The sequence below is a fragment of the Bombina bombina genome, chromosome 12 (assembly GCF_027579735.1).
Source record: "Bombina bombina isolate aBomBom1 chromosome 12, aBomBom1.pri, whole genome shotgun sequence".
NCBI lineage: Eukaryota > Metazoa > Chordata > Amphibia > Anura > Bombinatoridae > Bombina > Bombina bombina.
The window spans coordinates 48,119,521-48,136,640 of NC_069510.1; the positions used below are offsets into that span (position 1 = coordinate 48,119,521).

The window sequence follows — 17,120 nt, forward strand, 5'->3', positions numbered from 1 at the left end:
GAAAATTTGATAATAGGAGTAAATTAGAAAGTTGCTTAAAATGTCATGCTCTATCTGAATCACGAAAGAAAAAAATTGGGTTCAGTGTTTCTTTAAGTCCAGCAGCCACCAACTTGTGGCTCCAACCCTTCCAAAACTGACACAACAGCAGGGCTCAAGTGTCCATAATACAGAAGAGCTGTCCCAGAATGCAGTGCTGATTTTTCTCAAAATCTAGAGGAGCAGGAACAAAAAAAAAACAGCAACAACAAATCTTAGAAATAATTTGGAAACTGCTTACTGTAATATTATTTTATTAAAATGCTTGATTTTTCTTTTTTCCTTGATGTTCATTACAGGAAAAATAAAAATTTATAAAAAAAAATCTTCACATTATTACACTAAATACATAAATGAAAGAAGGTTTAAATTAAAAAAAAAATAATAATAACATTGTCACTGTAGATTTCTATAATCTATATTCATAACTATCATTATCTTCATGTCAATTTTATTCAATATCATCATCTTAATTACATAATGTGGTGTAGTTTTTGAGTGACGACAATGTAGCAACAAAGTCCTTGAGTTTGGTTAAGGGAGAGAGATTGTTTCTGGAGGAATTTATTTAAAGGGACATGAAAAATGAAAATTTGTTTCTTTCATCATTCAGATAAAGAAAGCGATTTTAAACAATTTTCCCATTTACTTCTATTATCTAATTTGCTTCATTCTCTTGGTATCCTTTGTTAAAGCAGCAGCAATGCATTACTGGGTACTAGCTGAGCACATCCGGTGAGCCAATAACATAAGGCATATATGTGCAGCTAGCTACCAATCAGCAACTCCTCAGTATCCTTTTCAATAAAGGATTGAACAACAAAACAAATTAGATAATAGAAGTCAATTGGAAAGTTGTTTAAAATCATATACTCTAACTGAATCATAAAAGAAAAAAAAATTGTGTTTCATGTCCCTTTAAATAATAATAACCCTTTGAGTGCTAACGACGGCTCTGAGTCATCACGCAATGACGTGATGACTGCACAACTTTATTTAAAAATTACAATGGACAGTATAGGGAAATGAGGGCATGCTGATTAGAAGCCTGTATCTCAGGCATCTAAGCAGCTACAGACCCCCAAGACCCACTGTTGGAAAGGTAATCGTCTAACCTTTCCAACGTATAAGTCTTGGGGGTCTGAAAAAAAAAAGGTAAACAAATATATTAAAAAAACAAAAACAAAACTCAAATCCAGGTGGGAAATTACTTAGCACTCAAAGGGTTAAAAGTAAATGATAACTTAGTGAAAATAAATAGAATTTATAAGCCAATATATTTTGGATGTAACTCTTCTATTCATAAAAACACTTTTTTTTTCTGTTGCACCTAAAAGGATATTTGAAAACGTATTACATATATTGTTTTTGTTTTGTTTAATATTCCCGTACTGAATAAAACTTTAAGTTTTCTGTTTATAGCGGTTTTGCATGTATCATCCAATAGAATTGTGACAGTATCACTCAGCCAGCGAGTAATACATCATTACTAATGCTACATGCTTTGAATCTTAGTTTTAATATCAGTTTTAATCCTTTTTACTTAACCTTTTTCATAGAAATATTTTAACTTGCTCAATTGCTCGTTCATATGTGCATGATAGGAAAGTGAATTTCCCTTTAGTCCTAGTAATTACATTTACAACAATATTACGTTTTGGGGGTTAAATTGCTATTCACTTATTGGTTCAGAATTATTATTAAATACAGATAATGTCAATCTGCATTTACATGAATGTATCTTTAAAACTAAAAATTATATTAAATGGACATTCCAGCCAAAATTGGAATCCACATGGATGCATTTTTGTATTGTCAAAAAAGCTTCTAGTAAAAGCTACAGCTGGTTTCAAAAGTGTATTTAAATATGCACAGTGCACCAGCATTTTAAACACAACGCTTACTCATAGAGCACAAGGTGCTTGTACCATTTGGTTATGAATTAATTTGTTAATGGCTGACATGATTACAAGCCCCACTGGCATTTTTAGCAGCTGCATTATTTAATATGCTGGTGCACTGAGAATACCTAGCTATACTTCACATGCACGTGCAGAGGAGAATGTTAACACTAAAACAGAGATAACTTTTACTAGAAGCCTTTTTTGCCAGTATATGTATATTGCAAATATGTTTCTATTCAAAGATGTAATTCATCTATGTGAATTTAAATTTTGACCAGAATATCTCTTTAAACTTGGATTTTTGTTCCTTGAGACTAATTGTGTGCTTTATAAATTAACATTGATTTTACATATATATCCAAAACCGTTTTCTTAAAGGGACACTAAACCCAAATTTTTATCTTTCATAATTCAGAGAGAGAATGCAATTTTAAGCAACTTTCTAATTTACTCCTATTATCAATTTTTCATCGTTCTCTTGCTATCTTTATTTAAAAGGCAGGAATGTGATGCATAGGAGCCCATTTTTGGTTGAGAACCTGGGTTATGCTTGCTTATTGGTGGGTAAATGTAAGCCTCCAATAAGTAAGCACTATCCATGGTGCTGAACCTAAAGTGGGTTGGCTGCTAAGATTTACATTCCTGCTTTTAAAATAAAGATAGCAAGAGAACAAAGAAAAATTGATAATAGGAGTAAATTAGAAAGTTGCTTAAAATGTCATGCTGTATCCGAAAGAAAAAAAATTGGGTTCAGTGTCCCTTTAAGTGGAGGGTAATTGTAAGTTCAAATAATATCGGTGGAATTCATCAACCACAAATAGCTCTTTACTTACATGGAAGTTGCTGGTATCTCATTTGAAACTGCATTACATATAACAGGAGTTTATGTTATTTTATAAAGCACATTATAAATGGGAAATTTTTGTTGCCACAATCTGGACAGAATGTTGAAAATAAATTCTGCAATGTAAATTTTAAATTGAATATATATTTTTTTAAGACCTAATATTCAGTAAGGGAGTAAAACCCGTTAAATCTTTCATTTGAGGACACGGTCCTTACACATTGCTTTCTAGCAGATTACACTTCCTGATTATGAACAAGGTTATTTTTTTTTTGTCCTTGCTCGATAATAATTTTAATTTGTTTATAACTCCAGAATTTTCACAATAACCAAACGCAATGCCTTTGTGCCACAGTGCTCACAAGTAAATATCCAAGGCCAATGGGTATCACACCTCAAGGTGGTTTAGCACAACTGGTGAATGGTTTTCTTCAAAGCAGAGCTCAGAAGTAGGGAGTGCCCCAACGGCTATTGCAGATATCCATTAAGAGACTGTGAAGCTGGTCTTGCTACATGGGCCAAACGGATCATCAAGGCTTGAAGTATAATTGGTTGATGTAAAGTTTGGGGAGGTGGAGTAGATGAGATGAATTACACTAGTTGACTACTTCATCAAGTGGCATTTTAGCGTACCTAGAATGATGTTGAAGGATGTCACTTATGGATATGTTGGCAAACAAGGCACTAAAGCGCTCAGATTACAACAAACAGTGTTTCTTTTTGGAGACATGTAGGAACTATCCACTTGGTTATGAGGCCATGATAACCCAGGTTTAAGTGTCCATCACATACACCTCCCACATGTAAAGTTAATGGCAGTGTTCTGTAATGTCTACCACAACTGCCTTCTTCCAGCTGAACAGGAAGTAGCCAGTTCCGGCTCCAGCAGCAACAGCGATACACAGGTACGCGTTGTATGTCATGAAGACCAACATCAGGAAGTAGCTCACCACCACTTGGATAATGTGTAAACACGTCTGTATAACATGGGGAAGGCTCAGCATCTGCTGCCTGAACGGTAACAATAAAGAACAAACATTAGTAGAAGAAAAGCAGATTCATACAGTTTACAGCGGATTAGAATTCCTCCAACTTGTAAAGACATAGGGCTCTAATTATGAAAATGTGGACTTGCAGCTGCAAGGTAAGAAGCAGCAGTCATAACCTCTCCACCACCTAAGAGGTGGAGGACTTGATTCACCACCACACTGATCTGACCGTGATGATTGACAACCCCTGCTCTTGTGTGAAAGCAGACGTGGGTCCATAATCTAATTCTGCAATTTTAAAGAGATATCTCCTACTATTTAAATGGTTGCAATGAAACTATTTTTTCATAACATAATGTTCTATTAACCCCTAAACGTCGTTAGGTCGTTCTATGCCGTCCTAACCGTGCTGAGCTTTAGAGCTGTTAGGATGGCATGGAACGTCCTAGCCGTTCTGCTTTACTGAAGCAGCTATGGCTTCCTAACTGGGACCGCGGACTGGAGGGCGTGCCTAGCATCATAGGCACTTCCCCCAGACCCGATTCCATCATTGAAATCACGCAATCGCATGTATGATCACGTGATTTCAATTTTGTATTTATTTATTTACATCCGAACTTTGTTCAGATGTAACAAATAAGTACCAGCAGAAAGGGGCTAAAACTATTTAAACACAGATGCTTAACTTCTATCTAGAGACAGATTGTTCACTGGCTGATAAAGACAACTCCTATAGCTCTATTGGTGTACAGAATTAAGTCTCCACAACCACAATTTTTTTATTGAGACTTGGAAGATTAATTGTTTAAAATTAAAGGACCAGTAAATACAGTACATTTGCATAATCAACAGAGGCATGATAAAAAGACAATGCAATAGCACTTAGTCTGAACTTCAAATGAGTAGTAGATTTGTTTCTGACAAATTTCAAAGTTATGTTTATTTCCACTCCCCCTGTATCATGTGACAACCATCAGCCAATCACAAATGAATATACATATATTCTGTGGCTTCTTGCACATGCTCAGTAGGAGTTGGTGACTCAGAAAGTGTAAATATAAAAACTGTTCATATTTTGTTAATGGAAGTAAATTGGAAATTTGTTTATAATTACTGCTCTATCTGAATCATGAAAGTTTTATTTTGACTTGAGTGTCCCTTTAATAATTATATATAAAAAAAAAAAAAGTCCTTTACTACAGAACGGAAGACCTCCAAACTGCTAAAATAAAATAATGGCTGCCTCTACACAAATAATGATAATTTTAGCAGGATTAGTTCAGTTTCAATTTAGGTTTAATTCCTTCTTTTGAAAAACTCTGTTATTTTAAACTCCAGCTTCCAACTGCAAACTTGTTTGTTAAATAAAACAAACGAAACAAAACAAAGAATTTACTGCTATTATCAAATTTTCTCTTGGTATCCTTTGTTGAAAAGTATTTTTAGGTAGGCTCAGGTACTAAATGGCGATTGGTGGCTAAACACATTTGGCTCTTGTCATAGGCTCACCAGCTGTGCTCAACTAGCTCCCAGAAGTGCACTGTTGCTTTTTAGCAGACGTTGGCTATCAGTTTAATCTCTTTATAGAGGATAAACACATAGATATACGCAAGCAATTAGTGCATTTATAAAATGCTCTGACATATAAGTTCATTTTCTTAGTGCACCTTGATGCCCCTTTAAATCCATAGCAAGATACAGAATACCCCAAACAATGTAAGAGAACAGAGCTTACCCCACAGTTTTGTGAGTTTCCATCAAGGTTGTTCCATTTGGTCCAGGTACAGGCATGGAGTTGTAGCGAATGCTGACTTGTGACTTCCTGAGCAATGCCTCACGCGCAATCTTCAGCCCCTCGTACAGCATGGCCAATAAAAAGACTGCCACAAAGGCACCCGCCATTTCTAATCAAAGAGAGGCACACAAGTCAGGCACACCATGCTCCAAAGCAAAAAGGAGAAAAGTCCTATCTCAATTTAAAAAATAAATGGTTCAAATCTAAATCAGAAATCTGTTAAAAGTCCTGAGGTTGGAGGCACAGAGGTAAATTCCAAAATGCTACATAGGGTTTACAACTAAAGGGACAGCAAACACCTTTAATTACGTTTTCTGCAGTTTTCCCCAATATATCAACAGAGTCTGAATGTTATTAGAATACATTAACACCTTGTTTGCTACAACTGCTTTTCAACGTTCAAGCTTTACCCACTTTTACTTATTTGGAGGAGCCAATTTGGAGTCTGCAGAAGACAGGGCTTGTGTTATCTAGCTTCAGCAGAAGTGATAAGATATCAAACTGCAAATTAGTGGACAGATATGTGGCAAGTTAAAGATTATGAAGCCCATGTGCTCTTTTAATATTCAGGACTGGAAAAATCCACAATTTCCATAATTAAATTATAGGAAAGTATATTGCAAAGTTGTATTAAAGAGTTTACTGTACTTTAAAAAGAACACTAAACATTAAAGGGATACTAAACCCTAATTTTTTCTTTCATGATTCAGATAGAGCAGGTAATTTTAAGCAACTTTCTAATTTACACTTATTATCAATTTCTCTTTGTTCTTTTGCTATTTTTATTTGAAAAAGCAGAAATGTAAGGCCCATTTGGGTTCAGTGCTTGGGTAGAACTTTCTGATTGGTGGATACATTTAGACACCAATCAGCAAGCCCTATCCAGGTGCTGAGCCAAAAATGGGCCGGCTCTTAAGATTGACATTTCTGCTTTTTAAATAAAGATAGGAAGAGAACGAAGAAACAATGATATAAGGAGTAAATTAGAAAGTTGCTAAACATTGCTGCTCTGTCTGAACCATTAAAGAAAAAAATTTGGGTTTAGTATCCCTTTAAATACATTTCATGCACCTCCCTCTAATTATGGGAGCTGCCATGTTGGAACCTAGGTTACACTGCAGGTATCTAAAAGAGAGTTACTGCACATGTGCAAACACATCAGCACTGGAATGCAATAAAAGGAGACGGGAACAACCTCAATACTGTATTTATAAAATGTTTTTAGTGTTTGCCCCAAATTATTCCATTCTGAACCTGAAGGTACTTAGGTTATACCCTAGTTTCTTGTTTTAATATTTTTAACATCTAATATTTGCATAGAAATTCCAGCTACCAGCAACCCAGTCAGGTAGCTTGCATTTGTTTTTTTAGAGAACAAATACACAAGGCTCAAATGCTCCAGTGAAGCGAATCACTGAGGTTGGGTTGCCAAAAACTCTACATAGACATTGGAAAAGCCACAACAGACGTTTTTCTTGCTAGTGGATCAACTTTTTGATAAAAAGATAGGCCCTACATATGGCCATTTGATTTCATTTTTATTGATAAAATCTGTAAAATTAATTGTAAAATAGTTTCGCTACTGGGACTTTCAGAGAAGAACTTGCCCAAAATACCAGAGAATTTTTAGCATTTTTGCTATCACTCCATTTAAGTAGAAATAGAGCCTTGTATTTTTTATTTACCTGTCAAAAAGTAAATTTATGCTTACCTGATAAATTAATTTCTTTTACGATATGACGAGTCCACGGATTTTATCCTTACTTGTGGGATATTAACCTCCTACTAACAGAAAGTGGCAAAGAGCACCACAGCAGAGCTGTATATATAGAAAGGAAAAGCCAAAGACGCAGAGGTGACTGAAGTTTACAAAAAATAAATCTGTCTTAAAACAACAGGGTGGGCCGTGGACTCGTCATTGGTAAAAGAAATTAATTTAGCAGGTAAGCATAAATTTACTTTTCTTTTACAAAGATACAAGTCCATGGATTTAATCCTTACTTGTGGGATACCAATAACAAAGCTATAGGACACGGATGAAACGGGAGGGACAAGACAGAGGCCTAAACGGAAGGCACCACTGCTTGAAGAACCTTTCTCCCAAAAACAGCCTCAGAAGAAGCAAAAGTATCAAATTTGGAAAATTTGGAAAAAGTATGAAGAGACGACCAAGTCGCAGCCTTGCAAATCTGCTCAACAGAAGCATCATTTTTAAAAGCCCATGTGGAAGCCACAGCCCTAGTAGAATGAGCCGTAACTGTTTCAGGAGGCTGCTGTCCAGCAGTCTCATATGCCAAGCGGATGATACTCCTCAGCCAAAAAGAAAGAGAGGTAGCCGTAGCTTTCTGACCCCTACGCTTTCCAGAATAAACAATAAATAATGAAGATGATTGACGGAAATCCTTAGTTGCCTGCAAATAAAACTTCAAGGCACGGACCACGTCCAGATTATGTAACAGACGCTCCTTCTTAGAAGAAGGATTAGGACACAAGGAAGGAACAACAATTTCCTGATTAATATTCTTATTTGAAACCACCTTAGGAAGGAATCCAGGTTTGGTACGCAAAACCACCTTATAAGAATGAAATATAAGATAAGGCGAATCACACTGTAACGCTGAAAGCTCAGAAACTCTACGAGCTGAAGAAATAGCAACCAAAAACAAAACTTTCCAAGATAATAATTTAATATCTATGGAATGCATAGGTTCAAACGGAACCCCTTGAAGAACTAAGAACTAAATTCAAACTCCAGGGAGGAGTAATTGGTCTAAATACAGGCTTAATTCTGGTTAGAGCCTGACAAAAAGACTGAACATCTGGAACATCTGCCAAACGTTTGTGAAGCAAAATTGACAAAGCAGAAATTTGTCCCTTTAAGGAACTCGCTGATAACCCTTTCTCCAATCCTTCTTGGAGAAAAGACAAAATCCTGGGAATCCTAACTTTACTCCATGAGTAGCACTTGGATTCACACCAATAAAGATATTTACACCATATCTTATGATAGATTTTTCTAGTGACAGGCTTACGTGCCTGTATCAAAGTATCGATGACCGAATCAGAGAATCCCCGCTTAGATAAGATCAAGCGTTCAATCTCCAAGCAGTCAGCTGCAGAAATTTAGATTTGGATGTTGGAAAGGTCCTTGAATGAGAAGGTCCTGTCTCAAAGGAAGTTTCCTTGGTGGCAGAGAGGACATGTCCACTAGATCTGCATACCAAGTCCTGCGTGGCCACGCAGGCGCTATCAGGATTACTGAAGCTCTCTCCTGTTTGATCTGAGCAATCAGGCGTGGAAGGAGAGGAAATGGTGGAAACACATAAGCTAGGCTGAACGACCAAGGCACTGCCAAGGCATCTATCAGTTCGGCCTGAGGATCCCTCGACCTGGATCCGTAACGTGGAAGCTTGGCATTCTGACGAGATGCCATCAGATCCAATTCTGGTCTGCCCTATTGGCGAATCAATGAGGCAAACACCTCCGGGTGGAGTTCCCACAACCCCGGATGAAAAGTCTGATGGCTTAGAAAATCCGCTTCCCAGTTCTCTACTCCTGGGATGTAGATTGCAGATAGATAACAAGAGTGGGCCTCCGCCCATCGGATTATCTTGGATACTTCTATCATCGCTAAGGAACTCCTTGTTCCCCCCTGATGATTGATTATAAGCCACAGTCGTGATATTGTCCGACTGGAATCTGATGAATTTGGCCGAAGCCAACTGAGGCCACGCCTGAAGCGCATTGAATATTGCTCTCAGTTCCAGAATATTGATAGGAAGTAGAGACTCCACCTGAGTCCAAACACCCTGAGCCTCCAGGGAATTCCAGACTGCACCCCAGCCCAGAAGACTGGCGTCCGTTGTCACTATCACCCACGAGGGTCTGCGGAAACACGTCCCCTGGGACAGATGATCCGGCGACAACCACCAAAGAAGAGAGAGTCTCTGGTTTCTTGCTCCAGATTTATCTGAGGAGATAGATTTGCATAATCCCCATTCCACTGTCCTAGCATGCACAGCTGCAGTGGTCTGAAATGAAAGCGAGCAAACGGAACGATGTCCATTGCCGCTACCATTAACCAGATTACCTCCATACACTGATCCACTGATGGCCGAGGAAAGGACTGAAGTGCTCGGCAAGTATTTAGAATCTTTGATTGTCTGACCTCCATCAGAAATATCTTCATATGTACCGAGTCTATCAGAGTTCCCAAGAAGGGAACCCTTGTCCATGGAACTAGTGAACTCTTTTCTATGTTCACCTTCCAACTGTGAGTTCTCAGGAAAGACAACACTGTGTCCGTGTGAGATTTTGTCAGATGATAAGTTGACGCCTGAATCAAAATATCGTCCAGATAAGGCGCCACTGCTATGCCCCGCGGTCTGAGAATCGCTAGAAGGGACCCTAGAACCTTTGTGAAGATTCTGGGTGTTGTGGCCAACCCGAAGGGAAGAGCCACAAACTGATGTTTGTCCAGAAAGGCAAACCTTAGGAACTTATGATGATCCTTGTGAATAGGGATATGAAGGTATGCATCCTTCAAGTCCACAGTAGTCATATATTGACCCTCCTGGATCATTGGTACGATTGTTCGTATAGTCTACATCTTGAACGATGGGACTCTGAGAAATTTGTTTAGACACTTGAGATCTAAAATTGGTCTGAAAGTTCCCTCTTTTTTGGGAACCACGAAAAGATTTGAGTAAAACCCCTGTCCCAGTTTTGGAACGGGACAAATTACTCCCATGGTATAGAGGTATTTTACATAGCGTAAGAACGCCTCTCTTTATCTGGTCTACAGACAATCGTGAAAGATGAAATCTCCCTCTTGGGAGAAAATCCTTGAATTCCAGTTGATACCCGTGGGTCACGATTTCCAATACCTCTGTAAGGGTAGCTGACATAACTGCAGCCATCTCCTGCAGAGTAAAAGAATTAGATGCACTAGAGGTAATAGGCGTCGCTTGTGTGGGCGTTAAAGGTTGTGACACTTGGGGAGAATTGGATGGCATATCGTGATTCTCTTCAGACTAAGAATCATCCTTAGGCACACTTTCTTTACCTAAAAACAGAATTTATGTTTACCTGATAAATTACTTTCTCCAACGGTGTGTCCGGTCCACGGCGTCATCCTTACTTGTGGGATATTCTCTTCCCCAACAGGAAATGGCAAAGAGCCCAGCAAAGCTGGTCACATGATCCCTCCTAGGCTCCGCCTACCCCAGTCATTCGACCGACGTTAAGGAGGAATATTTGCATAGGAGAAACCATATGGTACCGTGGTGACTGTAGTTAAAGAAAATAAATTATCAGACCTGATTAAAAAAACCAGGGCGGGCCGTGGACCGGACACACCGTTGGAGAAAGTAATTTATCAGGTAAACATAAATTCTGTTTTCTCCAACATAGGTGTGTCCGGTCCACGGCGTCATCCTTACTTGTGGGAACCAATACCAAAGCTTTAGGACACGGATGAAGGGAGGGAGCAAATCAGGTCACCTAAATGGAAGGCACCACGGCTTGCAAAACCTTTCTCCCAAAAATAGCCTCAGAAGAAGCAAAAGTATCAAACTTGTAAAATTTGGTAAAAGTGTGCAGTGAAGACCAAGTCGCTGCCCTACATATCTGATCAACAGAAGCCTCGTTCTTGAAGGCCCATGTGGAAGCCACAGCCCTAGTGGAATGAGCTGTGATTCTTTCGGGAGGCTGCCGTCCAGCAGTCTCGTAAGCCAATCTGATGATGCTTTTAATCCAAAAAGAGAGAGAGGTAGAAGTTGCTTTTTGACCTCTCCTTTTACCAGAATAAACAACAAACAAGGAAGATGTTTGTCTAAAATCCTTTGTAGCATCTAAATAGAATTTTAGAGCGCGAACAACATCCAAATTGTGCAACAAACGTTCCTTCTTTGAAACTGGTTTCGGACACAGAGAAGGTACGATAATCTCCTGGTTAATGTTTTTGTTAGAAACAACTTTTGGAAGAAAACCAGGTTTAGTACGTAAAACCACCTTATCTGCATGGAACACCAGATAAGGAGGAGAACACTGCAGAGCAGATAATTCTGAAACTCTTCTAGCAGAAGAAATTGCAACTAAAAACAAAACTTTCCAAGATAACAACTTAATATCAACGGAATGCAAGGGTTCAAACGGAACCCCCTGAAGAACTGAAAGAACTAAATTGAGACTCCAAGGAGGAGTCAAAGGTTTGTAAACAGGCTTAATTCTAACCAGAGCCTGAACAAAGGCTTGAACATCTGGCACAGCGGCCAGCTTTTTGTGAAGTAACACAGACAAGGCAGAAATCTGTCCCTTCAGGGAACTTGCAGATAATCCTTTTTCCAATCCTTCTTGAAGGAAGGATAGAATCCTAGGAATCTTGACCTTGTCCCAAGGGAATCCTTTAGATTCACACCAACAGATATATTTTTTCCAAATTTTGTGGTAAATCTTTCTAGTTACAGGCTTTCTGGCCTGAACAAGAGTATCGATAACAGAATCTGAGAATCCTCGCTTCGATAAGATCAAGCGTTCAATCTCCAAGCAGTCAGCTGGAGTGAAACCAGATTCGGATGTTCGAACGGACCCTGAACAAGAAGGTCTCGTCTCAAAGGTAGCTTCCAAGGAGGAGCCGATGACATATTCACCAGATCTGCGTACCAAGTCCTGCGTGGCCACGCAGGAGCTATCAAGATCACCGACGCCCTCTCCTGATTGATCCTGGCTACCAGCCTGGGGATGAGAGGAAACGGCGGGAACACATAAGCTAGTTTGAAGGTCCAAGGTGCTACTAGTGCATCCACTAGAGCCGCCTTGGGATCCCTGGATCTGGACCCGTAGCAAGGAACTTTGAAGTTCTGACGAGAGGCCATCAGATCCATGTCTGGAATGCCCCACAGCTGAGTGACTTGGGCAAAGATTTCCGGATGGAGTTCCCACTCCCCCGGATGCAATGTCTGACGACTCAGAAAATCCGCTTCCCAATTTTCCACTCCTGGGATGTGGATAGCAGACAGGTGGCAGGAGTGAGACTCCGCCCATAGAATGATTTTGGTCACTTCTTCCATCGCCAGGGAACTCCTTGTTCCCCCCTGATGGTTGATGTACGCAACAGTTGTCATGTTGTCTGATTGAAACCGTATGAACTTGGCCCTCGCTAGCTGAGGCCAAGCCTTGAGAGCATTGAATATCGCTCTCAGTTCCAGAATATTTATCGGTAGAAGAGATTCTTCCCGAGACCAAAGACCCTGAGCTTTCAGGGATCCCCAGACCGCGCCCCAGCCCATCAGACTGGCGTCGGTCGTGACAATGACCCACTCTGGTCTGCGGAATGTCATCCCTCGTGACAGGTTGTCCAGGGACAGCCACCAACGGAGTGAGTCTCTGGTCCTCTGATTTACTTGTATCTTCGGAGACAAGTCTGTATAGTCCCCATTCCACTGACTGAGCATGCACAGTTGTAATGGTCTTAGATGAATGCGTGCAAAAGGAACTATGTCCATTGCCGCTACCATCAACCCGATCACTTCCATGCACTGAGCTATGGAAGGAAGAGGAACGGAATGGAGTATCCGACAAGAGTCTAGAAGTTTTGTTTTTCTGGCCTCTGTCAGAAAAATCCTCATTTCTAAGGAGTCTATTATTGTTCCCAAGAAGGGAACCCTTGTTGACGGAGATAGAGAACTCTTTTCCACGTTCACTTTCCATCCGTGAGATCTGAGAAAGGCCAGGACAATGTCCGTGTGAGCCTTTGCTTGAGGAAGGGACGACGCTTGAATCAGAATGTCGTCCAAGTAAGGTACTACAGCAATGCCCCTTGGTCTTAGCACAGCTAGAAGGGACCCTAGTACCTTTGTGAAAATCCTTGGAGCAGTGGCTAATCCGAAAGGAAGCGCCACGAACTGGTAATGTTTGTCCAGGAATGCGAACCTCAGGAACCGATGATGTTCCTTGTGGATAGGAATATGTAGATACGCATCCTTTAAATCCACCGTGGTCATGAATTGACCTTCCTGGATGGAAGGAAGAATAGTTCGAATGGTTTCCATCTTGAACGATGGAACCTTGAGAAACTTGTTTAAGATCTTGAGATCTAAGATTGGTCTGAACGTTCCCTCTTTTTTGGGAACTATAAACAGATTGGAGTAGAACCCCATCCCTTGTTCTCTTAATGGAACGGGATGAATCACTCCCATTTTTAACAGGTCTTCTACACAATGTAAGAATGCCTGTCTTTTTATGTGGTCTGAAGACAACTGAGACCTGTGAAACCTCCCCCTTGGGGGAAGTCCCTTGAATTCCAGAAGATAACCTTGGGAGACTATTTCTAGCGCCCAAGGATCCAGAACATCTCTTGCCCAAGCCTGAGCGAAGAGAGAGAGTCTGCCCCCCACCAGATCCGTTCCCGGATCGGGGGCCAACATTTCATGCTGTCTTGGTAGCAGTGGCAGGTTTCTTGGCCTGCTTTCCCTTGTTCCAGCCTTGCATTGGTCTCCAAGCTGGCTTGGCTTGAGAAGTATTACCCTCTTGCTTAGAGGACGTAGCACTTTGGGCTGGTCCGTTTCTACGAAAGGGACGAAAAACAGAATTTATGTTTACCTGATAAATTTCTTTCTCCAACGGTGTGTCCGGTCCACGGCGTCATCCTTACTTGTGGGATATTCTCTTCCCCAACAGGAAATGGCAAAGAGCCCAGCAAAGCTGGTCACATGATCCCTCCTAGGCTCCGCCTACCCCAGTCATTCGACCGACGTTAAGGAGGAATAATAGCATAGGAGAAACCATATGGTACCGTGGTGACTGTAGTTAAAGAAAATAAATTATCAGACCTGATTAAAAAACCAGGGCGGGCCGTGGACCGGACACACCGTTGGAGAAAGAAATTTATCAGGTAAACATAAATTCTGTTTTCTCCAACATAGGTGTGTCCGGTCCACGGCGTCATCCTTACTTGTGGGAACCAATACCAAAGCTTTAGGACACGGATGAAGGGAGGGAGCAAATCAGGTCACCTAAATGGAAGGCACCACGGCTTGCAAAACCTTTCTCCCAAAAATAGCCTCAGAAGAAGCAAAAGTATCAAACTTGTAAAATTTGGTAAAAGTGTGCAGTGAAGACCAAGTCGCTGCCCTACATATCTGATCAACAGAAGCCTCGTTCTTGAAGGCCCATGTGGAAGCCACAGCCCTAGTGGAATGAGCTGTGATTCTTTCGGGAGGCTGCCGTCCGGCAGTCTCGTAAGCCAATCTGATGATGCTTTTAATCCAAAAAGAGAGAGAGGTAGAAGTTGCTTTTTGACCTCTCCTTTTACCGGAATAAACAACAAACAAGGAAGATGTTTGTCTAAAATCCTTTGTAGCATCTAAATAGAATTTTAGAGCGCGAACAACATCCAAATTGTGCAACAAGCGTTCCTTCTTTGAAACTGGTTTCGGACACAGAGAAGGTACGATAATCTCCTGGTTAATGTTTTTGTTAGAAACAACTTTCGGAAGAAAACCAGGTTTAGTACGTAAAACCACCTTATCTGCATGGAACACCAGATAAGGAGGAGAACACTGCAGAGCAGATAATTCTGAAACTCTTCTAGCAGAAGAAATTGCAACTAAAAACAAAACTTTCCAAGATAATAACTTAATATCAACGGAATGTAAGGGTTCAAACGGAACCCCCTGAAGAACTGAAAGAACTAAATTGAGACTCCAAGGAGGAGTCAAAGGTTTGTAAACAGGCTTGATTCTAACCAGAGCCTGAACAAAGGCTTGAACATCTGGCACAGCTGCCAGTTTTTTGTGAAGTAACACCGACAAGGCAGAAATCTGTTCCTTCAGGGAACTTGCCGATAATCCTTTTTCCAATCCTTCTTGAAGGAAGGATAGAATCCTAGGAATCTTAACCTTGTCCCAAGGGAATCCTTTAGATTCACACCAACAGATATATTTTTTCCAAATTTTGTGGTAAATCTTTCTAGTTACAGGCTTTCTGGCCTGAACAAGAGTATCGATAACAGAATCTGAGAAACCTCGCTTCGATAAAATCAAGCGTTCAATCTCCAAGCAGTCAGCTGGAGTGAAACCAGATTCGGATGTTCGAACGGACCCTGAACAAGAAGGTCTCGTCTCAAAGGTAGCTTCCAAGGTGGAGCCGATGACATATTCACCAGATCTGCATACCAAGTCCTGCGTGGCCACGCAGGAGCTATCAAGATCACCGACGCCCTCTCCTGATTGATCCTGGCTACCAGCCTGGGGATGAGAGGAAACGGCGGGAACACATAAGCTAGTTTGAAGGTCCAAGGTGCTACTAGTGCATCCACTAGAGCCGCCTTGGGATCCCTGGATCTGGACCCGTAGCAAGGAACTTTGAAGTTCTGACGAGAGGCCATCAGATCCATGTCTGGAATGCCCCATAGTTGAGTGACTTGGGCAAAGATTTCCGGATGGAGTTCCCACTCCCCCGGATGCAATGTCTGACGACTCAGAAAATCCGCTTCCCAATTTTCCACTCCCGGGATGTGGATAGCAGACAGGTGGCAGGAGTGAGACTCCGCCCATAGAATAATCTTGGTCACTTCTTCCATCGCTAGGGAACTCCTTGTTCCCCCCTGATGGTTGATGTACGCAACAGTCGTCATGTTGTCTGATTGAAACCGTATGAACTTGGTCCTCGCTAGCTGAGGCCAAGCCTTGAGAGCATTGAATATCGCTCTCAGTTCCAGAATATTTATCGGTAGAAGAGATTCTTCCCGAGACCAAAGACCCTGAGCTTTCAGGGATCCCCAGACCGCGCCCCAGCCCATCAGACTGGCGTCGGTCGTGACAATGACCCACTCTGGTCTGCGGAATGTCATCCCTCGTGACAGGTTGTCCAGGGACAGCCACCAACGGAGTGAGTCTCTGGTCCTCTGATTTACTTGTATCTTTGGAGACAAGTCTGTATAGTCCCCATTCCACTGACTGAGCATGCACAGTTGTAATGGTCTTAGATGAATGCGCGCAAAAGGAACTATGTCCATTGCCGCTACCATCAACCCGATCACTTCCATGCACTGAGCTACGGAAGGAAGAGGAACGGAATGAAGTATCCGACAAGAGTCCAGAAGTTTTGTCTTTCTGGCCTCTGTTAGAAAAATCCTCATTTCTGAGGAGTCTATAATTGTTCCCAAGAAGGGAACCCTTGTTGACGGGGATAGAGAACTCTTTTCCACGTTCACTTTCCAGCCGTGAGATCTGAGAAAGGCCAGGACGATGTCCGTGTGAGCCTTTGCTCGAGGGAGGGACGACGCTTGAATCAGAATGTCGTCCAGGTAAGGTACTACTGCAATGCCCCTTGGTCTTAGTACCGCTAGAAGGGACCCTAGTACCTTTGTGAAAATCCTTGGAGCAGTGGCTAATCCGAAAGGAAGCGCCACAAACTGGTAATGTTTGTCCAGGAATGCAAACCTTAGGAACCGATGATGTTCCTTGTGGATAGGAATATGTAGATACGCATCCTTTAAATCCACCGTGGTCATGAATTGACCTTCCTGGATGGAAGGAAGGATAGTT

General features: G+C 41.1%; 1 protein-coding gene across 1 annotated transcript in view; it reads right to left on the bottom strand.

Annotated features, from left to right (window-relative positions):
- Positions 1-276: 276 nt before the first annotated feature.
- Positions 277-17,120, bottom strand: part of SLC31A1 (solute carrier family 31 member 1) — a 72,754-nt gene continuing 55,910 nt past the window's right edge. The window contains exons 4-5 of the mRNA XM_053695686.1: positions 5,512-5,680; positions 277-3,798 (exon numbers count right to left, since the gene is read on the bottom strand). Coding sequence (XP_053551661.1) covers positions 3,597-3,798; positions 5,512-5,680 — 371 coding nt within the window. The 3' untranslated portion in view covers positions 277-3,596. The remainder of the gene's footprint in view (positions 3,799-5,511; positions 5,681-17,120) is intronic.